This window comes from Dermacentor silvarum, chromosome 9 (assembly GCF_013339745.2).
Source record: "Dermacentor silvarum isolate Dsil-2018 chromosome 9, BIME_Dsil_1.4, whole genome shotgun sequence".
NCBI lineage: Eukaryota > Metazoa > Arthropoda > Arachnida > Ixodida > Ixodidae > Dermacentor > Dermacentor silvarum.
The window spans coordinates 49,554,815-49,579,034 of record NC_051162.1 but is presented as its reverse complement, the minus strand read 5'-3'; the positions used below and the strand labels follow the sequence as shown (position 1 = coordinate 49,579,034).

Genomic DNA, 24,220 nt, shown 5'->3' with positions numbered 1-24,220 from the left:
GTGGTCCCCATGACAGCCAGATGCCGTGCACACTATGCAGGAACTTTTTCGCAAACTATGTCCTTCTGTCAGTTAAACTGGCGAAAAAAAAAAAAAAAGTTGGAACATAACCAAGGCACCATAGAGGGGTTTGATGAAACATGCCCGAAGATCGCAACCAGCGAAGCGAGGCACATCACAGTACAAGCACCTCCTCACAATTGGATTGAGCGACGCATTCATCCAACCTGTCATGGCAGCACAAGCACACAGTAAGACTGCTACTTTCAATGCATAGCATATTTTCCAATTTTCACACTCATAGCATTTGAAGCTTCAATCTTAGTCATTCAAAGGAAGCTGCATAACGGTGTAAACTGGAGATGCTGTGGAAAGTGCAGCCCAGTTGTGCGTCCATCAATGCCATGGCTGGGTGCAAGCTCCGATGGAGTGGTAATGGACTTGACACAATTCTTGAAATCAAGCGTCCAGCACCACAGAGGCTATACAGGTGTAGAAGTCTCAAAGCACTCTTTATGAATGGCAAGTATGACGTAAAATATCAGTACAACAGGCTTGTCTTGAGCAAGACGGGAAAAAACGGGTATTATTTGCAAGTTAAACTGCCACTATATTGTTGCCAAAAAAAGCTGTCCGATTATGTTGTGTGGTCCCACACTGAAGCCCATGACATAGAGCCTATGATGCAGAAGTATGACGTAAAATATCAGTACAACAGGCTTGTCTTGAGCAACACGGGAAAAAACAGGTATTATTTGCAAGTTAAACTGCAACTATAGGTACGTTCGATACACCTGCACTATAGAGGCTGGAAGGGTTCTCCTAGTGTCGGGAGCGGGCGCCCTTTCCCAAAGCGCAGGAGAAATCAGTTTGGATGTTTGACGGCGTAGTTCGAAGAGGGCGCTGCATTCCGGTGGCGGGTCACTGGCAGCCGAAGAATATGCGCAGCAGCGCAGACACAAGTTGTCGACAGTTTTGCGTAGCACGTGCGTCGACGGAGTTTACCTTGTTCCTGCCTTCCTTTACGTTGACACCGTAGTGCCATGACCTGATGCGCTGCAACGTGCTGAACTTCTGCAATTATGCCTTCAAAAAAAGAGAGGACGTGTTTTGTTCCCCTTTGTAGGGGCGGTTACAAGTCGTCTACAGAAAAGGTTTCATTGTTCCGCGCTCCATCCGACCCTGTGCGCTTGAAGGAATGGGCTAGGAGTATCAAGAGAGATGACAATGTGCTTAGTGAAACCTGTGTTGTGTGCTCTCGCCACTTCAACGAGCGATTCGTTCAAAGAACGTTCAAGCATGTAATCAATGGCCAGATTGTCGAGCTCGACCGCGAACGTCCAACGCTTACTGAAGACGCCATTCCTACAATTTTTCCGGACGCACCATCTTATTTCACGAAGCAACTGCCGAAAAACAGAGCAGAAAGAAACCTGGACAAGAGCGATACCCGGCCAGCGAAGCGCAGAGCTCCGAATAACGACCCAGCTGAAGCCATCGAAACACTGGCCTGCACTGATGAAACGCCGCAAAGACAGTGCCCGCTCGGAGAAATCGAGTTACCGTCGGCAGTCTGCAGCAAGATTCTGCTGCCATGTGGTGCCACTGCTTTGTGCTTCGCGTGGCACACCGTCACGGAGCCAGGCGATGTCCGTGTCGTAAAGCACGTTACGTTTTCGACGTCCACGGAAGCTGCTACTACGCCGGAAAACTCTCATGTTTGCAGAGTGTTTTGCCGCGGCATTAAGACGGAAGAGTTTTGTGTGAACAACGAGTGTGATGCTGCCCAGGCATTGAAGAAGGTCGACGAAATGCTACTTTGTCCCGGGTGTGGCATTGAGCCTGTCACCGGCAGTCAGTGCATGCAGTTTGGTCCAGCGCACTTCTCAAAGAACTGCCGTGTGGTCAGCCCCGATGGAAAGCCCTGTTTGCACTGCAAATACACCAGGAAACTTGTTAAAAACCAAATGTGTAGATTGAAGAAAAAGGAAGCGAAAACAATTTTCAAACGTCGCATGGCCAGGAAATCACTTGAATTGTTCCGAACAAAGAAAAGACTGGCACAGGCATAAAGAAATGTAGAAGATCTTAGAACAATGAACCAGAGTATTTCTAGTGCAACTTTGGACGAAAGGATCAAAGGTCTTCCTCCGAAGCAACGTCTCGCTGTGAAAGCGTGTTTTGAGGCGGCCTCTAGAAAGTCAACGAGGGGCATGTTGTATGACAAAAGATGGGTTTTGGAGTGCATACTCATGCGCATGAAAAGTCCCAGGCTCTATGAACATGTAAGGAGGCATGAGATACTTGCACTCCCCAGCAAGTCCTGCCTGGACAAACACATGGCTGGATTCAAAAGCTCCTTTGGATTTAATGCTACTGTTTTTGAGGCCATGAAAAAGAAAACTGATGGAATGGATGCATGCGGTTGCCATGGTGGCCTCGTCTTCGACGAGATAAAGCTCTCAGAAAACATTAGTGTGAAATCCTCTGGCAAGTTGTGTGGCTTCGTGGACCTTGGCCCATTTGGTGAGGACAATGATTCGACAGTGAGTGACCATGGACTCGTCATAATGTACCAGCCCTTTCAGGGTAAGTGACTCAGTTTAACGTATAATTTATGTTTTCTCCTTTACCTGGCAAACAGATTTTCAAGTGGGCTTTAAACTTAGTCGCATAACAGAAACTGTTGTCTCACAAGTGATGTGCTGCTAACGATAATTTTTCTTTTTGTAGGAAAGTGGACCCAGATCCTTGGAGTTTTTGCTGCCAAGGGCAATGTGAAAACTCCTGTTCTGGCGAAAATTCTTGTGGAGGCCACAATCTTGGCCGAGAGGTCCGGCCTCTTTGTTCACTATTGGACCAGTGACTGTGCCCCTTGGAATCGGAGTCTGTGGAAGCTGTTTGGCATTAAAGGTAGGCAATTTGGATCCCCACACTTGTACTTGATCCTCTAATGCTGATGAGCTGCTCTCATTACCGCAATTCTCTTTACTTCCGCAGCTTCCATGAAGGAAATAACGTGCAAGGTCCTTCATCCAGTTGACCCGGGAAGGCGACTCCATTCTATATCTGATTTTCCACATTTGGTTAAATGTGTACGGAATGCTTTTGTAACAAAAGGTGTCCAAATTCCAAGTGGACACACCTATGTGGATGTCATCAAAGAAACATGGAAGAAGGACATGGATTCGCTAACGCTTAAAGTAATGCCACACATTACCCGATCGCACATTCATCCAAATGCATTTGAGAAAATGCGCGTGAACTTAGCTTTCCAGCTTTTTAGCGAGGAGGTGCTAAAGGGGATTTTTTTCTATAAAGATCATCTGGACAGGCATTTTAGGACAACTGAGCCGACAACAGAGCATGTGAAGCTTATGGAAAGATTATTATTTGTAATGACTTCAAAAATACCGTCTAAAGGCCTCCGACCCAATTAGCCAAGTGCGAAGTTTCTTGAAGAGTTTATTGAATTCCTTGCAGAATGGGAAGACTATGCTGCCAAGCATGGTGGCGGATTTCTTAGCCCAGGAACTGCCCTTGGACTGCGTGTGACTGTAAAAAGTACTCTGTCCCTTTTAGATTACTTAAGTAGCTCACTAGGTTACAAGTACTTGTTAACGGCTAATCTTAGTCAGGACAAGATGGAAAATATGTTCGGTGTCGTAAGGCAATCATTTAGTTGCAACGACCATCCTTCCCCTGAGCAGTATTTAGTTATAATAAACAGCCTGTCATTCTACAGTCTGGCAAGGCCTCCTAAAAATGGAAACGCCCCAGGAGACTTCGTAACATCACTCTTAAAGCCAGCTGATGTTGGCAAAGGAAAAGATGACCGCCTAACAGAAATTATTGACGAGCTCTTGGATGATGGTAATTTGAAGTATGCAGAATCTGTGTTAGAAACACAAGGCAAGCAGTTGGATCATGACAACTGCGTCGAAAAGCACAGTGACAGTAGGTTAGTATTGACATGTATACATGTTTATCTTTCACCGGTGGCCACTTTCCACCGGCTAACAAATGTTAAATGTTATCGCTCGGCGCAGGACGCGCCTGTATCAGAAGTTTCTAGAACGTTATCGATGCTTCTTTCTGTTGCCTGTTTTCACCGACGCTTATGTTATCTGATTGTATGACCGACGCGAATTGTCTAGAACTTTCTGGAAGACACGCGGGCATCAGGGATAAATCTGGAACCTTCGATGACTCAGGTATAAAAGCCGACGCGCTTCGCCGCTGATCAGATTTTCGACGATTGCCGACTGTGTTCGCCGCTATCGTTGTGCTTTGAGTGTAGCTTGCTTTTGTGGGCACAGGTTCGCCCAATAAACAACCACTTTCGTCATACACAGTTTTGCGACTGTTTTTTCTACTGTCACTACTACGTGACATCTGGTGGAGGTGCGGGGTAGTGACGGTAGAGAAACGAATATAAGCACATTAACAAAGGCACCACGGCCGCCTACATCGACGAAATAGTACAAGCCAGCAGTGCTTTCGCCTTCACGAATTCTAGTGCACCTTCAACGACGACTGTAGTACCTGAACCAACTTTCGACGTCAATCAGAACCTTCCCAATCATAAGAAAGAACAGCTAAAAGCTCTGCTCCTGCAATACAAGGACTGCTTCTCGTCGTCGTCAAAAGTTCGACAAACCCCTGTCGCCAAGCACCGCATTATAACCGACGAATATGTCTGCCTACTCCGTCAGAGCCTGTACCGAGTTTCGGCGCACGAACGCGACGCCATAAGGCAACAAGTCAACGAAATGCTACGCGACGACATCATCCAGCCGTCCAAGAGTCCGTGGGCGTCTCCCGTGGTGTTAGTGAAGAAGAAGGATGGAACGCTACGTTTCTGCGTCGATTATCGTCGCCTCAACAAGATCACGAAGAAGGACGTATACCCCCTCCCACGGATTGACGACGCCTTGGATCGACTCTACAACGCAAAGTATTTTTCGTCGATGGACCTCAAAACCGGCTACTGGCAAATCGAAGTCGACGAGAGGGACCGGGAGAAGACTGCCTTTATAACACCAGACGGACTGTTCGAGTTCAAGGTCATGCCGTTTGGTCTTTGCTCGGCACCTGCGACTTTCCAACCCGTCATGGATACGGTACTGGCAGGCTTGAAGTGGCAGACTTGCCTCATCTATTTGGACGACGTCGTTGTGTTCGCCTCAAGCTTCAAAGAACACCTGCGGCCCCTTGAAACAGTTCTTCAAGCAATCAAAACCTCCGGACTCACATTAAAGCCCGAAAAGTGCCGCTTCGCATATGAGGAGCTCTTGTTTTTGGGCCACGTCATCAACAAGTCTGGAGTGCACCCCGACCCTCAGAAAACTGCGGCCATCTCCAACTTTCCTCCGCCCGCTGACAAGAAGGCAGTGCGTGTAGATTTCTTGGACTGTGCGCCTATTACAGGCGCTTCGTAAAGAATTTTTCACGGATCGCTGAGCCACTGACGTATCTCACGAAGGCCGACGTCGAGTTCAAGTGGGAGACGCCACAAGTCGAAGCATTCAAAGAACTGAAGCGACGCCTGCAATCGCCGCCAATACTTGCGCATTTCGACGAAAACGCCGATACCGAAGTCCACACCGACGCAAGCAGCGTAGGACTCGGCGCCGTGCTTGTGCAGAGGACTGACGGACTAGAAAGGGTTGTAAGTTACGCTAGCCGGTCGCTATCGAAGGCGGAAGCAAATTATTCCACAACAGAAAAGGAGTGCCTAGCCATCATCTGGGTTACATCAAAGTTTCGTCCCTACCTCTATGGCAGACCCTTTAAAGTTGTGAGCGACCACCACGCCTTGTGTTGGCTAGCTAACTTGAAAGAACCAGTTCACAAGGTGCTGCACCCTGCCGTTCGTTTCACTGGTGCAGGCTAGTGCCCTCTGCACTTCGGTATTCGTTTCAAAAAGTGTCGGTAAAGGTGCAGGGCTGGTTCCCGAAATTTCGGCACCGCCGGAGTTAGCGGTGCCACATTATTGTAGCCATATTTGTTTTCGCGCGCATTCGAAATGGCAGCACACGGCATGGTCGTCTGCATTGACGGCGTGGAGCAGACAATAACGTCATTGATTGCCGAAGACGGTTCTCGAGTAAGGAACAGCAACGGCTTTGCCTACAGAGCACAAGGCATGTATACGATCGTGGTATGCATGTGGCACACGAGCCCTTTAGATGTTATTTGAGAACATTTTAGACGATACGTTGCCGCAGTACAACATGCACAAAGCGTGTGCGGCACAAAAGAAATCGTTTTCTGTAAATAAAAGAGTGGCATGCTTGTTTTAGCTTCGAGGGTGGAGGGATTAGACCTAATAAGTGCAAAATGTACTGGTGACTGCAATAACTTTATACCTAACAACAATCCGCGCATGCGACGGACACACAATAAGCATGTGTGTCCGTCGTGTGGTTTAAGTTTACGAATGCCGTTTCGTTCGTGCTCGAATATCTCGATGGCCGTAAAGTAAGTGTGATTAGTTAAACACGGCCGCTGAATTAAATATTGTACAGGCTGTAATGGGAGCGAGGCAGGCCGCACGTGTGCCTTCGTACTCAGAGGCCGTGAGTTTGGATTGGACCGGGCACAATTAAACCTGAGATTACGATAGCTGTCGACCTGTATGATGCCATATTTGCGTTGATTCACGCACACTCGCAAGAGTCTGTGTGACGGTAACATTGGGTGACACTGCGTGCAATCTGATAGATTTACTTTGAAGCCACCTTAAGGCAAGACAAAAAAAAAAGGGGTGTCACGTGCTGGATGCACAGATGAAATTGTGTGCGCGATTTCAAATATAGGTACGCAATCATTTGGTTTACGTGACTTGTTACAGTAGAACCCCGCTGTTACGTTTTTCATGGGACCGTAAAAAAAAACAAAAAAACGTAAGAGCCGGGAAACGCAAGAGCCAGGAAACAGGAAAAATTGTGAAATGGGAGTAGTGTTGAACTACACATGATATTTTAATTCTTACATGTGACAAAAAGTAGTTTCGCCCGACAGCCGAAGTTTTGACTGCGATCAGCTATACAAAGTAATAGTAGTTTTATCGTCCGTATAAACTTGTATAAAAAATAACTAATTAACAAAGATGGTGTCAGCGCCCACAGGCAAACATGAACACATCACACTCAATGAGTGTGGACACGTGCAGTTGTCCGCGTAGTTAAGCGCCGCTGCAGAAGCGAGCGAAGTGACCTTCGTGCTGTTGTCTATCGCTTCAACGCAAACTGAGCGCCGAGAACACGCAGCACGCACAAAGCTACGAGCCGCCGACGCACCTACACTGCGTAGACTCTGCCCCCACGCATATCGCTTTCAAGATACGGCCCGCGCGACCGTGCGCCGCCGCGCAGTATGATAGAGCACATTGCTGCCCGCTATCCCTCCCCCCTTACTCCCTCGCCGGTGCCTCGAGCGCAACGGAAGGAGGCGCGCTTCCTCCCTTCTTTTCTTTCTTTAGCGCGCGAGACGCGGTCGTCGGCTCCGCTCTCACAATCGGTGTAGCAGGGACAATAGAATGACTGAACGGACAGGTGTTGGGGAAAAAATGTGAAATGTGGGTGAAAAGAGAACCACAAACACAGGTGTTTGTAAATGAAAAATTAACAATGATAAAACGAGCAGCGACTGTGTCCCCTAATGCAGAGAACCCTTTCAGTCCACGTGATACCAAATGGAATCACATTGCCCAATTGTACGCGTGGGAGCATTCCAGACGCATTTTTTCCCGTAAAACTTTCATAAATACCAAGTTTATCCATTTACATTCACTGGCAACATTGACGTTGTAAAGCAAGTGCTGCCTGCCATCTGTGTAATGCCAGTCAAATCACACCTTCGCGCCCATGTGCTATCGTCGTTGTCGGAACAACTTTGTCACGTGCTCCAGGTGAGAAACAATTTTTGTTCCTCCTTCTTTTGTATATTTTTCATGAACCTGGTTCCAGTCACAGATGAGCAGCATGTGGAGGACGAGCCAACTAAGGGAACTGATGCCACAGGGATTCTCCTGTCTCATACTGGGACCCCATCCTCAGTTGCATCTACAGGATACTCAGGACGGCTGTCTGTACAATCACAATTTGTACAAAGCACACCACTGTGCACTGAGATGCCTGAAAAAAGATGATCTCGCAGCCTACTCGGAAAAGAATCCCCTATGCATTCCACACTTGCTTGAGTGGAAAAGGTGCGTGTCCCTAATATCTGAGCGAGTGCTCTTTAGCTGCCGCATTTGCATGAATATATTGGGAGTTCCTTTTTTCTTCTTGCATAATTTCTCACGTAAAACATGAGCATTACGCTATTACCTGGGGATCGCACTCAGGCCGAGTGGATATACACATATGCAGGCTTAGTAGGTGTGCCACCTTGGCTGAGAAAAAAAGAGAGAGTGACACCAAAGTGTGTGTGTGTGGGGGGGGGGGGGGGGAGAGTGGCAACATATCAGTGCTCTGGTTTGTATGAATGCCCGAGAGAGTGTTTGCGATGGAGCCTAAAATGCCCCAATTTATAAAGAGCTGCAAAACCGGCAAATGACGTGCTGTGGTGTGGGTTGAGCAGGCAGTCTGCACTGAAAAAAAGACTCCGGCAAGATGGAAACCTCATCGCACGCACGGACACATGCACACATACTTTTTATGCACTGTACCTTGGGCCCTAATAAACGCGAAAATACCGAAGATGTATGCGAGAAGGCCTCAAATGCCCTGAAAACGTTGTGAGAATAACCTTGATTCCAAACGAACTCATTGGGACCTGGAGGGTCCTTTCTGCCAAGACTGATCCGTTCAGTTCGCGACGCATGCCAGTGTTCCAGTGGCATTTCGTGCTTTTTTAGAGTTATGTGTTTGTGTTTTCTTATGTATGTAGCGTTGGCTCGAGTAATTGTGTGCTTCCAAGTCTGAAACGTTGTTTCTATACAGATGGTGCGTGTCAGCGTGGCCTGTTTTTATGGGAAAAACAAGTGATCGCCAACTGTGGTACTTATAACTCAAGGCGACGTGTCGGATATTGATCTGGACGATGATGCTGAAGAGAATGTCATGAAGCTGACAAGGTCAACAAAACCTTGCTCACAGGAGGACAGCCTAACTGAAATTGGCCTTGATGTGGAAATTCACGACCAGAGTGAAGACAATGAGAGTACCGATGGTGTGGTAGGACAATGTATGGTATGGTAGGACATGAACAATCTACAGTACCGGCTCAACCAGCAAAGAAAAGTGCAAATAAGCGTGGAAAGAAGGCACTAAAGTGGAGAACTGGTGATATAGATGCCGTGAAAACAGACTTTCATGAAGAATTCCACCACCAGATAAGTCTGTCTCCATACGAGTATTTGATACTGTTTTGTGACGATAATGTGTTCAACAATTTTGTTGAACAAATGCAAACAGTAAACACAAATACAAGAGAAATGGAACAATTTCTTGGAATTCATGTCATCTCTGGAGTTCTGAAATTGCCCTCGTACAAGATGTACTCGAGTGCAGCCACCTGTTTTGCAACTGTGGCAGACGTGATGACAAAGAATGGGTTTAGCAAACTGAGGTCTCAATTCCATGTGAACGACAACACCAACATTACCTCAGCGACAGATCCGAGCCATGACAGATTGTTCAAGGTGCACCCGTTTCTCACAAGCATATTAGAAAATATGTCGAAAGTTGAGCCAGAAGAATTGAATGCTGTGGACGAGATGATTATCCCCTTCAAAGAACTGTTGCCCTACGAAGCAGCATATCATTCTCAAATAAATATGTGCTACAGTGGCAATGTTATTACCTCCTTAACACTCTAAATAAATAACCATAAGTGTGTCAGGTAAAGGCCGAGGCAGAAAACGGAGTTGTTCTCTGGCCTCGGAGAAGAAAAAAAAATGAGCACGGAGAAAGACTACTACAAAAAAATACTTGATAGTGTTGAAGCAACCGGGGGAAACAAGCTCAGCTTTGCAACAAAGGAAGAGCTGGTTGTCTGGTTTAAGTCATAGTCTGCCAGACCACAGCCTGACGGAAGACTTCACATACTCACCGAGCTTCTGCAACGGTGTTGATCTGGAGACTTTCTTCCAGAAATTGAAGAGTACACAGACCAAAAAAGCAAGAGATGCAGTGTATTCAGAAGCTGTAATAGCTGCAACAAGATATCTGGTGCCAATATGAGAATGCGCTACATGGAGAATAACATAGAACGCTGCTTTGGCACAAGAAATATGAAGAGCTAAAGAAAAGACCTGTGGTCTTCATTCCTTTGTCGTCCTTGTTCTCTTAGCGCTGTTACTTTATACCTTTTGCTCTAATTATGAACCAACTAGCCCTCATTAAGTTGTTACTGATCAAAAACAAACCGCACAAATGGGGAATTAAAGTTTTTGCCTGTGCAGGAGCCAGCGGATTTGTCTATGGCTTGGATGTGTACGTTGGGAAGAAGACTATTTCTCAACTATCAGAACTGGGCATCAGCAGGGACATTGTTTTGAAGCTCGCTGAACTACTCCCTCCACACAAGGGGTTCAAAATATCATTAAATAACTGGTGCGCTTCGCACGGTCTTGTCGTAGCACTGAAAGAGAAAGGACTCCTCTCTGTTGGGATAGCGCATCTCAATCGTCTTCCCGGGTGTTCGGTGAAAACCGACGTCACTTTAAAGAAAAGTGGCTGCGGAAGTTTCTATGTCTCAACCGAAGTGTGCAACAACATTACTGCTGTCAAGTGGCTTGACAACAAGCCAGTGCACCTGGTGTGAACCAGTAGGCCAAGTTCAGAGGTGGAGTGCGACTGCAAGAAGCCATGTGACTGTACAACACCCTGCCATTGTGAAAGAGTACCACCAATTCATGGGTGGTGTCGACTTATGCAATATGCTCGCAGAGCTCTACCGCTGTGACGTCCGAGGTACAAGGTACTATCTCCGCACTGCCTTTCATGTAATAGACATTTGTGTCGCAAAATCGTGGTTGCTTTACCGTCAGCACTGCTCCCAGGTGGGCACACGACATCATCCACCGATAGATTTCTGCATGACACTCGCCCGTGCTCTACTGAAGGCAGGTGCAAGTGACGAAAGGCGTGGCAGGCCTGCTTCTCTGCCAACACCTCCTCCCAAAAGACACAAACCTCCCTGTGACACAGACCAGTAATATGCAGAACCTAGTCCTCACACTGTTCTTAGGAAGTGTCGGTTCTATCCAAGCATCTGTCCTAAAAGAAGCCATTACAACCATATCAATATTTTGTGCAGGCCACACATAAAATGCAGCCTATGCACGCAGACTTTTTAGAGAAGACCATCCAGCTGCTACTGCTGAGGCCATTATATAATGTTTCTCAATGTAACTGTCGCAATCTGTTACTGAATGGAAGTTTTTTGTTTCGAGATGTATTAATCGGGTCGTTTATATGTGGCACGTCATTCTACAACCGAAACATATATTTTCACTAAACGCACGTCCCAGTTTTTTCGGTGCAATCGTCACAGCTTCCTATGTTAAGTGACAGCGTGTATCTCTGCGCACCTCTACATATGTGTGCCGCTCCCCAAGAGAAGCAATGTCCCCATGACAGCCAGATGCCGTGCACACTATGCAGGAACGTTTTCGCAAACTATGTCCTTCTGTCAGTTAAACAGGCGAAAAAAAAAAAAGTTGGAACATAACCAAGGCACCATAGAGGGGTTTGATGAAACATGCCCGAAGATCACAACCAGCAAAGCAAGGCACATCACAGTACAAGCACCTCCTCACAATTGGATTGAGCGACACATTCATCCAACCTGTCATGGCAGCACAAGCACACAGTAAGACTGCTACTTTCAATGCATAGCATATTTTCCAATTTTCACACTCATAGCTTTTGAAGCTTCAATCTCAGTCATTCAAAGGAAGCTGCATAACGGTGTAAACTGGAGATGCTGTGGAAAGTGCAGCCCAGTTGTGCGTCCATCAAGGCCATGGCTGGGTGCAAGTTCTGATGGAGTGGTAATGGACTTGGACACAATTCTTGAAATCAAGCATCCAGCACCACAGAGTCAGGTGTAGAAGTCTCAAAGCACTCTTTATGAATGGCAAGTATGACGTAAAATATCAGTACAACAGGCTTGTCTTGCGCAAGACGGGAAAAAACGGGTATTATTTGCAAGTTAAACTGCCACTACATTGTTGCCAAAAAAAGCTGTGCGATTATGTTGTGTGGTCCCGCACTGAAGCCCATGTCATAGAGGTGCCCTATGATGTAGAAGTATGACGTAAAATATCAGTACAACAGGCTCATCTTGAGCAACACGGGAAAAAACAGGTATTATTTGCAAGATAAATTGCAACTATAGGTACGTTCGATACACCTGCACCATCGGACCCAGTTCACAAGGTGCTGCACCATGCTGTTCGTTTCACTGGTGCAGCCTAGCGCCCTCTGCACTTCGGTATTCGTTTCAAAAAGTGTCGGTAAAGGTGCAGGGCTGGTTCCCGAAATTTCGGCACCGCCAGAGTTAGCGGTGCCACATTATTGTAGCCATATTTATTTCGCGCGCATTCGAAATGGCAGCACACGGCATGGTCGTCTGCATTGACGGCGTGGAGCAGACAATAATGTCATTGATTGCCGAAGACGGTTCTCGAGTAAGGAACAGCAACGGCTTTGCCTACAGAGCACAAGGCATGTATACGATCGTGGTATGCATGTGGCACACGAGCCCTTTAGATGTTATTTGAGAACATTTTAGACGATACGTTGCCGCAGTACAACATGCACAAAGCGTGTGCGGCACAAAAGAAATCGTTTTCTGTAAATAAAAGAGTGGCATGCTTGTTTTAGCTTCGAGGGTGGAGGGATTAGACCTAATAAGTGCAAAATGTACTGGTGACTGCAATAACTTTATACCTAACAACAATCCGCGCATGCGACGGACACACAATAAGCATGTGTGTCCGTCGTGTGGTTTGAGCTTACGAATGTCGTTTCGTTCGTGCTCGAATATCTCGATGGCCGTAAAGTAAGCATGATTAGTTTAGCACGGCCGCTGAATTAAATATAGTACAGGCTGTAATGGGAGCGAGGCAGGCCGCAACGTGTGCCTTCTTACCCAGAGGCCGTGAGTTTGGATTGGACGGGGCAGAATTGAACCTGAGATTACGATAGCCGTCGACCTGTATGATGTCATGTTTGCCTTGATTCACGCACACTCGCAAGCATTTGTGTGACTGTAACATTGGGTGACACTGCGCGCAATGTGACAGATTTACAAGGCAAGACAAAAAATAGGGGTGTCACGTGCTGGATGCATGGATCCAAATTGTGTGCGCGATTTCAAACATAGGTTTGCAATCGTTTGGTTTACGTGACTTGTTATTAGTAATATGTTGATGGCCAGCTATAAAATTATTTCGCGCCGAATGTGAGCACAGAAGAGCTCCAGTGTTTTTATTAAATGTTGAAGCTGTTTACAGCTAGGCACTTCCACAATTATCGTTCCTTTTATTCCTTATACAGATGGTACTCTGCTGACAATATTTGTAGATTGTACAGCAGACACCAGTGTCATCAACCCCATTAACTGCTGACACTGCTGAGCTATTTTTTTCTCAGAGTTTGGGCTGTTTCGCTTCGGACGAAACACAGGCTGTGGGCACTGCTGCACAGCCCTTCACACAGAGCCCCAAGGAGGAAGAAAGCCGCGAGAACGACCTTTGGAGCGGGACGAAGACTAGGTTTTTTATTAAGAAATATATGGAGCTGAAAGAGCTACTTAGTAAGAAGGGTGGCTTTCGGCAAGTATCCTTTATTTTTTAAGTGAGCAGTTTGACTAAAGAGTAAAATGTATTTGCTAAGGCATAAATATGCTCATTTATTTTATGCATCAGAGTAACCTCTTTTTATCATAATTGGATTTCGGCTTGTTTTTGTGGTTGACATTGATATTCACAAATGGTAATTCATTGGTTATTCTCTCCTTTCTGGATATCTTGCAGGGTTAAAATTGCAGTTAGCCCAGTTAGATTAGTAACGGTCATGAAACATGAAATAGCAATCTAAATCCTGTTGGCATACATTGCTGAGACAAGTTAGCATTGTGATTATTGAAACTAATTTATGGCAGTTTCACCTCAGTGTTTAAAACAAGTACGAAAACAAAGCACAAGCATGTTCATTCAACTTTAATGATGTATGTCCTTATGTCCAACAATCTAAATTTAATCAACTATTAATTAACTATTTTAGGCCGACTGTGCTACTTAATTGGTCTTGTTTAGAGAGGGCTACCTCTTTTTGCCTGTTTCAACTGGTCAACCTGTTAAAGCAATAATGTGGTATGTGTAGAATACAAATGACATTGTGGCAAAATGCATGGAAAGATATGCCTTGGGTAATAGCAGCACAGGTTTGTGCTTTTATGAGGTAGTCGTTTTTTTCTTCAATATTTATATCAAGGTGTCTTTACTCATGCAGCGAGTTTATAGACTACTTCGTATGTGTTCGGCTTCCACGCACTGTTTATGGTTCTCGTTGCATTTCTTTCAGTACAAAGTAAGTTTTGTGGATTCGCCTTGCCTCGATTATTTCAATGGAGTTCAACTGCACAGTGACGCCAATGCAGACTCAAAATAAGTGGAAGAGCTTGAAGAGGGCATATAAGCGCAGCAAGACGAATAATTCTTCCATCTGGCCACTCCCTGGTTACCTGCGATTACGAGGAGTGAGTACAGGCCATTGTTGCCGTAAATTCGTAAAGCTACTATGTACCTGATATTTTATTATTTCTAGGGAACTGGCTGAAGTACTGGAAAAGGAGCACCATATCACTCCAACAGTCCTCCTGGTGCCAGGGGAGATGATTGAAAACAATAGGTACAATGGCCCTACTTAAAATGTAGTTGTTTCTAAGCCTGATTTTTTTATGCTTCAGAGAGGGCACTGTTGCAGAGACAGAGCCTTGCCAGGAGCCAGGGCCATCCCACCAGCCCAGCCAAGAAGCCCCAGCAAGAAAAAGAAAATCTACTACCTCTGTGGAGGCTCTTGTAGAGGAATAAAAGGCTGCAAAGCAGGAGCGAGAATTGCAATTTGATAAAAACAAAATAGCACTTTTGGAGTGCCTTGCTGGTGCCGTTCAGGCATGTGCTGCCAATAATTAAGTTTTGAACATGAAGGAATGTTTTTTTTTTATAAAACTCTACAAGAACGCTTCATTGAGCATGAATGAATGTTTATTTTTTACAAAACTCTACAAGAATGCTTCACATCAGCACCTCTCACATTAAGAGAGTACTCTATTAAACAAATGGAAAACTAACACTGCTTTTGTGCAATCGCATTCCTCAAATTTTTCCTATAGGCAGCCAAAGTTCGGTCAGTAATGTCATTTTCGTCATCATTTCCAACATCTTCGAGCTCTGGAATTTCTTGCAGCTCAATAAAACAATCCCTCTCTTCATTGCACATGTTGTGCAACACACAAACACCCATTACTATGAGGCAGCACTGCTTGATTGTAGCAGCCTCAACAAAGTAAAGCCTACGGAACCTTTGCTTTAGAAGACCAAAGGCATCTCAATTGAACACCTTTGCTGAGAGTGGCACTGTTATAGCGCTTCTTCAATGACGGAAAACTGTGCTGATTATCGCGGTACGGCGTCAACAACCACAGAAGCATGGGGTATGCAGAGTCTCCGAGCAGGTAACCACCATCACATCTCATCGCTGCCTGGCATCGTGTGCCCCCCGATCCAGGAAAACCGATGAAACCCTGATGAACTTGTTCCTATTATCACATATTCCCTGGAGCAGTACAGATGGCAACTTCTTGCATTTGAAGTAGTACTGGGAGGATTCAGTCGGCTTGTTGATCTCTATGTGGCACCCGTCAATACAGCCTATGGTGTTACGCGGCCCTTTACGGGAGCGCTTTACCAAGAAGCCCGCCTTGGTCCTTTCTTGATCATGCCTGCAAGGCCATGCGATGACCTCTCTGCTTATGCTGTTTAAAAAGTTCAGTCGCTCAATGCACACGTGCTCTGAACATTCGGATAAATCAAATCTGTCAGGAAGACAGTACATACTCCACTGGCTTCCAATATAGCTCAGTACCACCAAGCAAGTCTTCTCGGCAGTAATGCGTGTGCGCCCTCCTGGAGAATTGGGGAAGAACAGAGACGATTTGTAGCGGGCGACAAGATCGCTGAACGTCTCGCGTGACAGTCAGAGCATTCCTTTAAATTCAAACCCAAAGTACCGGCCTACAACGTCCTCACAGTATCTTGGAATGCGATTTCTGTCGTCATTTTAAGACTCCACTAGCTCCATGGCGACATGCATGACAGTTGGAAGCAGGCCAGCGTTCATGACCTTCGTACACAGAAGCAACGGCAAGGAAAAAGGCGGCGATTTGGCACAATGAACACCAAAACACTAACAACGTTGAGACGAACCAAGACAAAATGCCGCGCATGCGAAACAAGAAAGCAGAAGTCCTGCACAACATCTGCACTTCGGCATTCAATTGTGTGTGGCACTGCTGTCCGGTCAGGCCGGCACCGCCGATCTAGCCCTGCACTCGCCCTGAACTTCTCGTGAACCGCCATGAACCAGGTTCACAGTGGTGCTGGCGAATCGAACGTTCCTTATATTGTTGCAAAAAAAAAGCTGTGCGATTATGTTGTGTGGTCACCCACAGAAGCCCATGTCATAGAGGTGCCCTATGATGCAGCAGTATGACGAAAACTATCAGTACAAAAGGTTTGTTTTGAGCTAGACGGGAAAAAAACAGGTATTATTTGCAAGTTAAACTGAAACGATAGTGTTGCGAAAAAAGCTGTGCGATTATGTTGTGTAGCCACCCACTGAAGACCATGCCATAGAGGTGCCCTATGATGCAGAAGTATGACGTAAAATGTTAACAGAAGATTTGGGAATGAGGGGAGCCACTGCGAAATTTGTGCCTCGAATTCTGACAGACCAGAAAAGAAGACTGTTGAGTGAAAACATGTTGTGCTTTGAACAAACAGCTCCAAAGTGACTGATCTAGACTTTCTTTCCAAGATCATTACTATTGACGAGACATGGTGCTATGCTTAAGACCCCGAAACCAAACATCAGTCAAGCCAGTGGAAGACGGCATTGTCACCTTACCCAAAAAGAAAGCACCTCAAGTGAACTCATTTGTTGCTTTTTTTTTTTTAATGTGAGGGGCATAGTGCATTTAGAGTTCGTTCCACCAAGTCACACGATTAATCAAACTTTCTATTTAGAAGTACTGAAAAAATTGCATAACTGTGTGGGACAAAAAGACCCAATTTGTTGCAGTCGGGGGACCGGTGTTTCCATCACAACAACGTACCAGCTCACGCAGCCATCTTAGTGCGCTAGTTTTTGGGAAAAAAAAAGTTACACTATTATCTTGCCTCACGTCCCTACTCCTCTGATCTCACCCTGTGCGTCATTTTCTTGTTTCCTTGAATGAAGAGGAGCATAAATGGACTGCGATTTCACGACGAAGAGGTGAAGAAAAAAAAAAAAGAAACTTGAGGTGAGGCCATCAAACAGACGAGTTTGAAAAATGTTCCCAAGAAAGGAATCACTGAGTGCATGAATGTATTAAGTGTGACTGAGAGCACACCGAAGGTGATAAGGTTCTTCGGCAAAAAAAAAAAAAAAAATTCAATGCACAGCTTTTTAAAAAGAATAATTTTCCCCCCCTTTTTTTGGTGTCTCCTCGTACACCAAAAATTGAGAAAGGCAGCAGCTGTAGCATCGAAACTGCGGATCTGGTGGAAGGTTAAATGCTCACATTCAGGGACAGGCTAGGGGTCCTTGTTATGGTACTTGGGAACTCATTCTACATCGACAGTGACAGGAAAGATGCAAGTGAACTGTTGGTGTCATAGGTTCCCTGTCATAGAAAAGTATATGATATTTATATTTTTAGACTTTGATAGCGGATGACAGCAACTTCTTTTGTGCAGCCACAGGAAATTCAGACTGGCAATGATGCTGTTCAAGAGGCAGGAGTTCCTGAGGTAGTAGAGCCAGGCCACGTGGGAATTTGGCCTGCGGCGGAGCCTAGCACCGATGACGATGACACCAGTGAGGGTGATGGTTATCCTCCTGAAAATTGACAAAGAGGCCTGCCTGCAGACTATAGAAGCAGCGACAGCAGTTCGAACCAAGATGATGATGATGACTGGTTACCACAGTGGCTTGAATGCATAGAGCGTTACAAGCAGGAAATGCTTATGATTACAACGCCGGCACTATAGATGAGGTGTTTTGGTAAATGTTATTGAAAAATAAAGCCTATTTATTGCAGCTGTGGTGTAAAGGGCACGTTACTGGTGGGACCAAGCCACCGCACTGCTCGGCTGGAAGTCTTTCGATTTCAGCCTTGTAGTTCTTTTGTCTTTTTCCATGCTTTCGAGGTGTGCTGGCCGGGCGTGGCATGTCAGACTATAGTAGGGCAACTTAATTTTTTTGTGTGTGCGGCACAAGTGAGGCCCAACGCTTGAAAGTAGCATTACTCTGTTTGCTGCAATAGTGTCCACAGTACTGTGCATGACCAATTTCGTGTCTACGTGAAAGAATGCCGCTACGTCTGGCGGCGTGATCTCTCGTCTCTGGGCTCTGTGCTTTCTTGGTGGAAATCTGTGCAGTAGTGGTAGTGTGGCAGTGCGGGTTCTGGCTCGGTGAACTCTCGACGGTGTGTGACCCGTTTTTCTGGAGGATCCGGTGGTGCTAACGATCGAAATCTTGAAGTGACGTCGCGATTTGGAAAACGCAGTATTCATACTGGCACTCTGTAGTAAAGTTGCCGTGTTCACCCTTTTCGGCAGCGTCATCACATCACACATGCACCTTTACTTGGTGGATGTCGCAGTCAAGGTATTCTATGTGCTGCTGGCCACTAATTAAGCCAAACACTATTGCAAACTGTTTTAAAAAATGCAGCTTTAGTGAACCTGTGGCTGGGGGTAATGTGTAAAGGGCCGCGCAGATTTCATCAGAAAATGGCTGTTTGTATGACAGCGTATGACAAAAGCAGCCCCCCAGGAGGAATAACTTTCAAGAGATTTGTGGAAGTAGACACTATTGTAGACATCTGTGCTTTGATACAGGCTACCTGCCCTGAGCAAGCCCCAGGCCAAGGGTTCCTCCACAATTACCAGCTACGGCTCTGACCAAAGCGAAAAAGAAGTGCCCACCTTCAAGAGAAATTGGCGTGGCATCCCCACTGGACATAGCTGCAAGCTACTCGTCTTTCAAAAAAGATGATACCGTGTTTCATTAATTAAGCGTGTCATTGCATCGCCAATTATTTTGATAATGATGCGTCTTGTACATGTAAACAAATGCTCTGCAACTCAACTTGCATGTGTCAAGCTGACAAAAAAAAAAAAAGACATTGAGAAGGTGCTGGTGCATGTTGTAGGCAACAGCGTGTCGCGCCGCCTGAATATTTCAAGGGAAAGCAGCAACTTCCACTTCTCTCAAACTCCAAAGCATGATGCACATTATCTTACAGCAAAGTATGCCTGATACAAGACAACTGCATAGCCTAAGACACAAGTACCAAGCTCGCAACATAGAACTTCGTTTTCTACTACAAAATTGTACAGAAGTGGGACACCCACAAGGTGTCAGGAATACCGATCACCATGAGCACACTGCCTTATCCAAAAGGCCTTGTAACGCCCACTAACGCCGCAATGAAGAGATGCTATTGTTGGCACTCATAGCCGGCGCCTTGGTGCCGGCTGTTAAAAGAATAGAAAAAAGCGGGCAAGCTTGCATTCAGTCGTGCAAAGCTTAGGCACAGCGTAACTGTAGATCCTGAAGTCTCAGTGGCTGCTACTGCTAGGTATTACAGTCAAATCTCGTTAATTCGAACACACTTAATTCGAACTGCCGGTTTATTCGAACTGACGCTCTGGTCCCGTCAAAGTTATGTGTATTTCAATGGGCGAAAATGCTCGGTAATTCGAACGCGAAAAGCATTTGCGACAGTTAATTCAAATACAGCACGGACCGACAATGCTCTCAGCAGCACGCCGAATGCCAAGACAGTGCCAAGAACGCTGTTGCTTGCAGACGCCAAATACGTTAGAGGTTAGCCGCTCAATATGAATCAGCCAGCTTTGCTGTGTCTTGAGCTTTGCGCGGCCTAGTGCAAGCTTTTGCCCCTTTTTTTTTCCCTCTCCCGGCTCAGTGCGCCACGGAGAGAAGAGAAGTGGGGGTCGGGAAGGGAGGGACCTGGCGAGGAGAATGCGCTGCGCCGCCCTCCTGGTTGCCATGGCTATGATGCGGCAGTTTCTTGATACGAACCACAAATTACAGCTGGCTTAAAGCAGCTTCTCTGTTAAAATAAAGATGCACAGTGCGTGCTCGAGACGCAAGCTCGGCACGCGCAGTGTTGTTCTGGAAGCTTGCTACACTGGTCGTCGCAGCCGCCGCTCGGCTCGCCGCCTTTGCCCTTCTGTCAAAATAAATATAGGGATGATGGCACAACTCGTGGGCCGCCGTCACATCCTCCTAGAGCCTCATTCCGGCCGAGATTGCAACAGACAACTGAAAGAAGAGAACTACAGAAGAAACAGCGAGTGCAGCTGTACCTGAAGGCGACTGAGAAGGAGTGAATAAATGTAGAGAAAGCCACCATCTTTCTTCCCTTGGTGGGTCGAGAAACTACTGACATCTTCAGTAAATTTGAACTTGCAGTGACTGAACAAGAGAACTATGATACACTAGTTCACCAGTTAGAGGCTAATTATCATAATCATTTACTGCATTATAAAAAAAATTTCATCTGCACAGAATGAATCGGGGCTTACACACTGCAGTTTCCAAGATGGACGTCTCTCCTACAGAAGTGTTTCTGGCCGAGTACGATTATGCATCTGCTGTTCCTGCTTTATCTACTGCACCGTCATTAGGTGCACCTCAAATGTGCCAAGCTACTCCGACGACTCAATCAATACTACTCCGACAATCAAGAGAAACAGCAGTGGGAATGCCCACTGCAGTGGTGCTCAGCAAATCTTGCTCAATGTGTATATGAAGCTACGAAAAAAGCAACCAAATTTAGCGACCACGCAGATCTGTGAGAGGGTGAGTGAACTAACCGGTGTGAGCTTACGCAAAGTTTTTCATGTCGAAGTATGAATGCCTCAACTAAAGCAGCCTAGAAGTTACGGCTGTAAGTGTTGCTATACATACTTATGACAGCTTCCCACTGACCGTACTAAGAAACTGCGTTCAGACTTGATGATGATTTGGAGATAAAGACTTGGCGATGAACCGTCCTTGGCATGACATTCGTCATATTGGCAAGATCCTGCAGCAACCTGCAGTCGCTTTGATGCATAACCAGAAGCGGCAAGTGGCATTAGCCTCAGTGAGTGTAGCGCTATTGAAGACATTTCAGAGGCAGGAGACGCCTCTTTTGACACTCGGGAATCTTCACAACAAGGATATCTGCAGATGAACTGCATAATGAATTGTTTGCGGAAATCTACTGGAAATGTGTCATGGTGCGACATCCTAATTTATAACCAGTCAATCGCATTGAGTTGTTTGCTTGCTATGTAGCGCTGTCACATGTAAGAGGTCGCCTGTGACGAGAGAAGAGGACGAAGAAGTTCGCGGAGCATTCCGAACGGCGCGAGCGCTCGAGGCACGCGAGCCGAGGTGTAATCCGCGAGGGAGAAGCATTGAAGCAGTATTATCGACGTGGCTCTTGAGCTGGAAGGTCGTCTCGTCAGCCATGCTCTGACGACGGGAGAGCGGAGGACCCGGCCACGAAGTCGTGACGCTGGCAAGGCCCAGGCGTAGCTGTAGTCCTCGGAGACGTACGGACGAAGCTCCTGGGACCGGATGCTGCTGCTCACGGTGGTTCCGGTCTTCTTCTCGAGAATCCCTCTTCCTCGGCCAAGCCCATTCAACCGATAATCACCGGGGCACCGGGCCGCCACGCAGATCGTCAGAGGGCGAAGAATACTTCAGTACGCAAGTGACACGTCAGCGGTGGCTACCGGAGCTCCAGCCATGCACTTGGCCAGGTCAATGGAACCGCGAGTCGTCGGCAATTTACGGCATCAGCGACAACCCGAACGAACAAGACGCGAGGCCTAACCCGGCGAGTGACACGTCAGCGGCGGCTACCGGAGCTCCAGCCACGCACTCGGCCAGGTCAACGGAACCGCGAGACGTCGGCACTTACGGCACCCACAAAGCTTCGGATGAGATCAACGCGGACTTAAAAAGAACTTCGAATCGCCGGTGTGTAAGAACCCGCACTTCCATATTGCGACGCAATTAGGCCGGGGCCAGGGTGGTCAGACTTTGATGAGTCAGTGCTAGGACTGACCGAGAGACTTTAAGGCGGAGTTAGGCTCCGAAACCGAAACTGAGATAGTATCTGTTGGTAGTTTTAGATTTTGTCCGAGTGTTGTATTTTTCACTAAGCGAGCATTCTTGGTTGAGTTATGATTTGAGTTTTGTGTGCCTTGTGCTTTTACCGTCCTTGTACATATTAAATCCTTGTTTGCTGTGCTGCCAGTCGTCTCTCCTCCATCGAGAGTAGCACATGTACGCAACTCTCCGCCTCCCAAGCGAGTAGAAGGTGACAAGCCCACAATAGTATAGTTCAAAGTAGCAGTAAATGAGGAGAATTAGGATTAAATTGTGTATTTTTAGATGCCAAACAACAATCTGATTATGAGGAATGCTGTAGTGGGGGACTGTAGAACAATTTTAACCACCTGATGATCTTTAACCGAGCGCTTTCACCAGTACCTGTGGGGCAGGAAATTTGAGGCGGTCATGAACCACAAGCTGCTGCTGGGTCTGCTGGGGCCGGACAAGGCAGTTCCCGTGCAGGCATCACCTCGAGTGGTAGGCTGTGCCTTGAGGCTTGCGGTCTACAGCTACGGGCTGGTCTACCGTCCAGGAAAGGACTTGGACCTGCTGATGCCCTGAGCTGCCTGCCCCTGCCGGAGGTGCATGCTACTCTGTTCCAGAGCCTGCTCAAGTGTTCATGCTGGAGCACGCGTACCCGGAGGTACTCTCCAGATCTGCGGTGCTGCAGGTGACCAGCCAGGACCCAGTCCTGCCCCAGGTGGTCAAGGCAGTGTCCCGAGGGGAGGAGTTAGTGCTGCAGGCTTACAGCCACAAGGCTGCTGAGCTGAGCCTGCAGCAGGGCTGCCTACTGTGGGGTTTCAGGGTGGCGATCCCACAAAGTCTCCGGTCCAGGGTCCTGCAGTTGCTGCACGCGGGTCTTCCTGGTGTGGAAAAGACAAAGATGGTGGCCCGGTCCCACATTTGGTGGCCTGGCCTGGATCAGGACATCGCTCACATGGTGCACAGCTGAAAAATGTCAGGAGCCCCAGCGGGCCTCACGTCATGTGGAGATCACCCCCTGGCCGAGCTACAGAGACCCTGGTCCCGCGCTTGCATGTGGATTTTGGGCGCCCCTTCAAAGGCCACTACTTGGAGGTCCTACCTGTCACCACTCCTTCAGCAGGCGCGACCATTGTGGCGCTGCAACAGGTCTTCGCCACCCAAGGGTTGCCGGACGTCATCATGTCTGACAATGGCCCCGCTTTTGCCAGCACAGAGTACCTGGCCTGGCTAATGAAGAACAGAATCCGCCGGATGATGGTTCCGCCGTACCACGCTGCTTCAAATGGTGCAGCCGAGAGGGTGGCGCAGACGATTACGGACAAGCTCAAGAAGAGTAAGGCTGGAGATTTCCGGACGCAGGTTGCCCGGGTGCTGTTTCAGTACTGGACCACACCCCACGATGTCGCTGGCCATGCCCCCTGTGAGCTCCTGTTGGGCAGGATGGTCAAGACACCCTTGGACGTCTTGACCGGACCTCCGGTCCACAGTGCTCCTGAAGCAGCTGAAGCAGAAGCTGGCTGCTGAACGAGAGTGCCGTCCCGGGCGTTTGCCGGAGTCGTCAGCTCTGGTCTTCCAGGAACTGCCATCCTGGTCCACCCTGGTCCGCCAGAGAGGTGCTATCTCCTGCCAACGCCTCATCGCTGCCTATCCGCATGCCGGACAGAAACATGTGGCACTGGCACACCGACAATGTTCAGCCTCGCTTCGTGACCCAGCTTGCAACCTCGGGCACCACTTCAGAAGTCCAGCCCGCAGGGGGGCCAACGGCAGCACCGGTCGCTGGCAGCGAAGCACCAGAGGCGGCAAGC

The 24,220-nt window shown here is 47.3% G+C and overlaps 2 protein-coding genes across 2 annotated transcripts; both read left to right on the top strand.

Annotated features, from left to right (window-relative positions):
• Window positions 1-1,082: 1,082 nt before the first annotated feature.
• On the top strand, window positions 1,083-2,072 carry LOC125940380 (uncharacterized). Its single transcript, XM_049656471.1, has one exon. The coding sequence runs from the start codon at window positions 1,083-1,085 to the stop codon at window positions 2,070-2,072; it is 990 nt and encodes a 329-aa protein (XP_049512428.1).
• Window positions 2,073-23,411: 21,339 nt separating this feature from the next.
• LOC119463579 (uncharacterized protein K02A2.6-like) lies at window positions 23,412-23,936 on the top strand. The gene has a single exon (XM_037724409.1). The coding sequence runs from the start codon at window positions 23,412-23,414 to the stop codon at window positions 23,934-23,936; it is 525 nt and encodes a 174-aa protein (XP_037580337.1).
• Window positions 23,937-24,220: the final 284 nt, after the last annotated feature.

Coding starts and splice junctions, on each gene's coding strand:
- LOC125940380 (XM_049656471.1), top strand. CDS start 1,083: ATGCCTTCAAAAAAAGAGAGGACGTGTTTTGTTCCCCTTTGTAGGGGC.
- LOC119463579 (XM_037724409.1), top strand. CDS start 23,412: ATGTGGAGATCACCCCCTGGCCGAGCTACAGAGACCCTGGTCCCGCGC.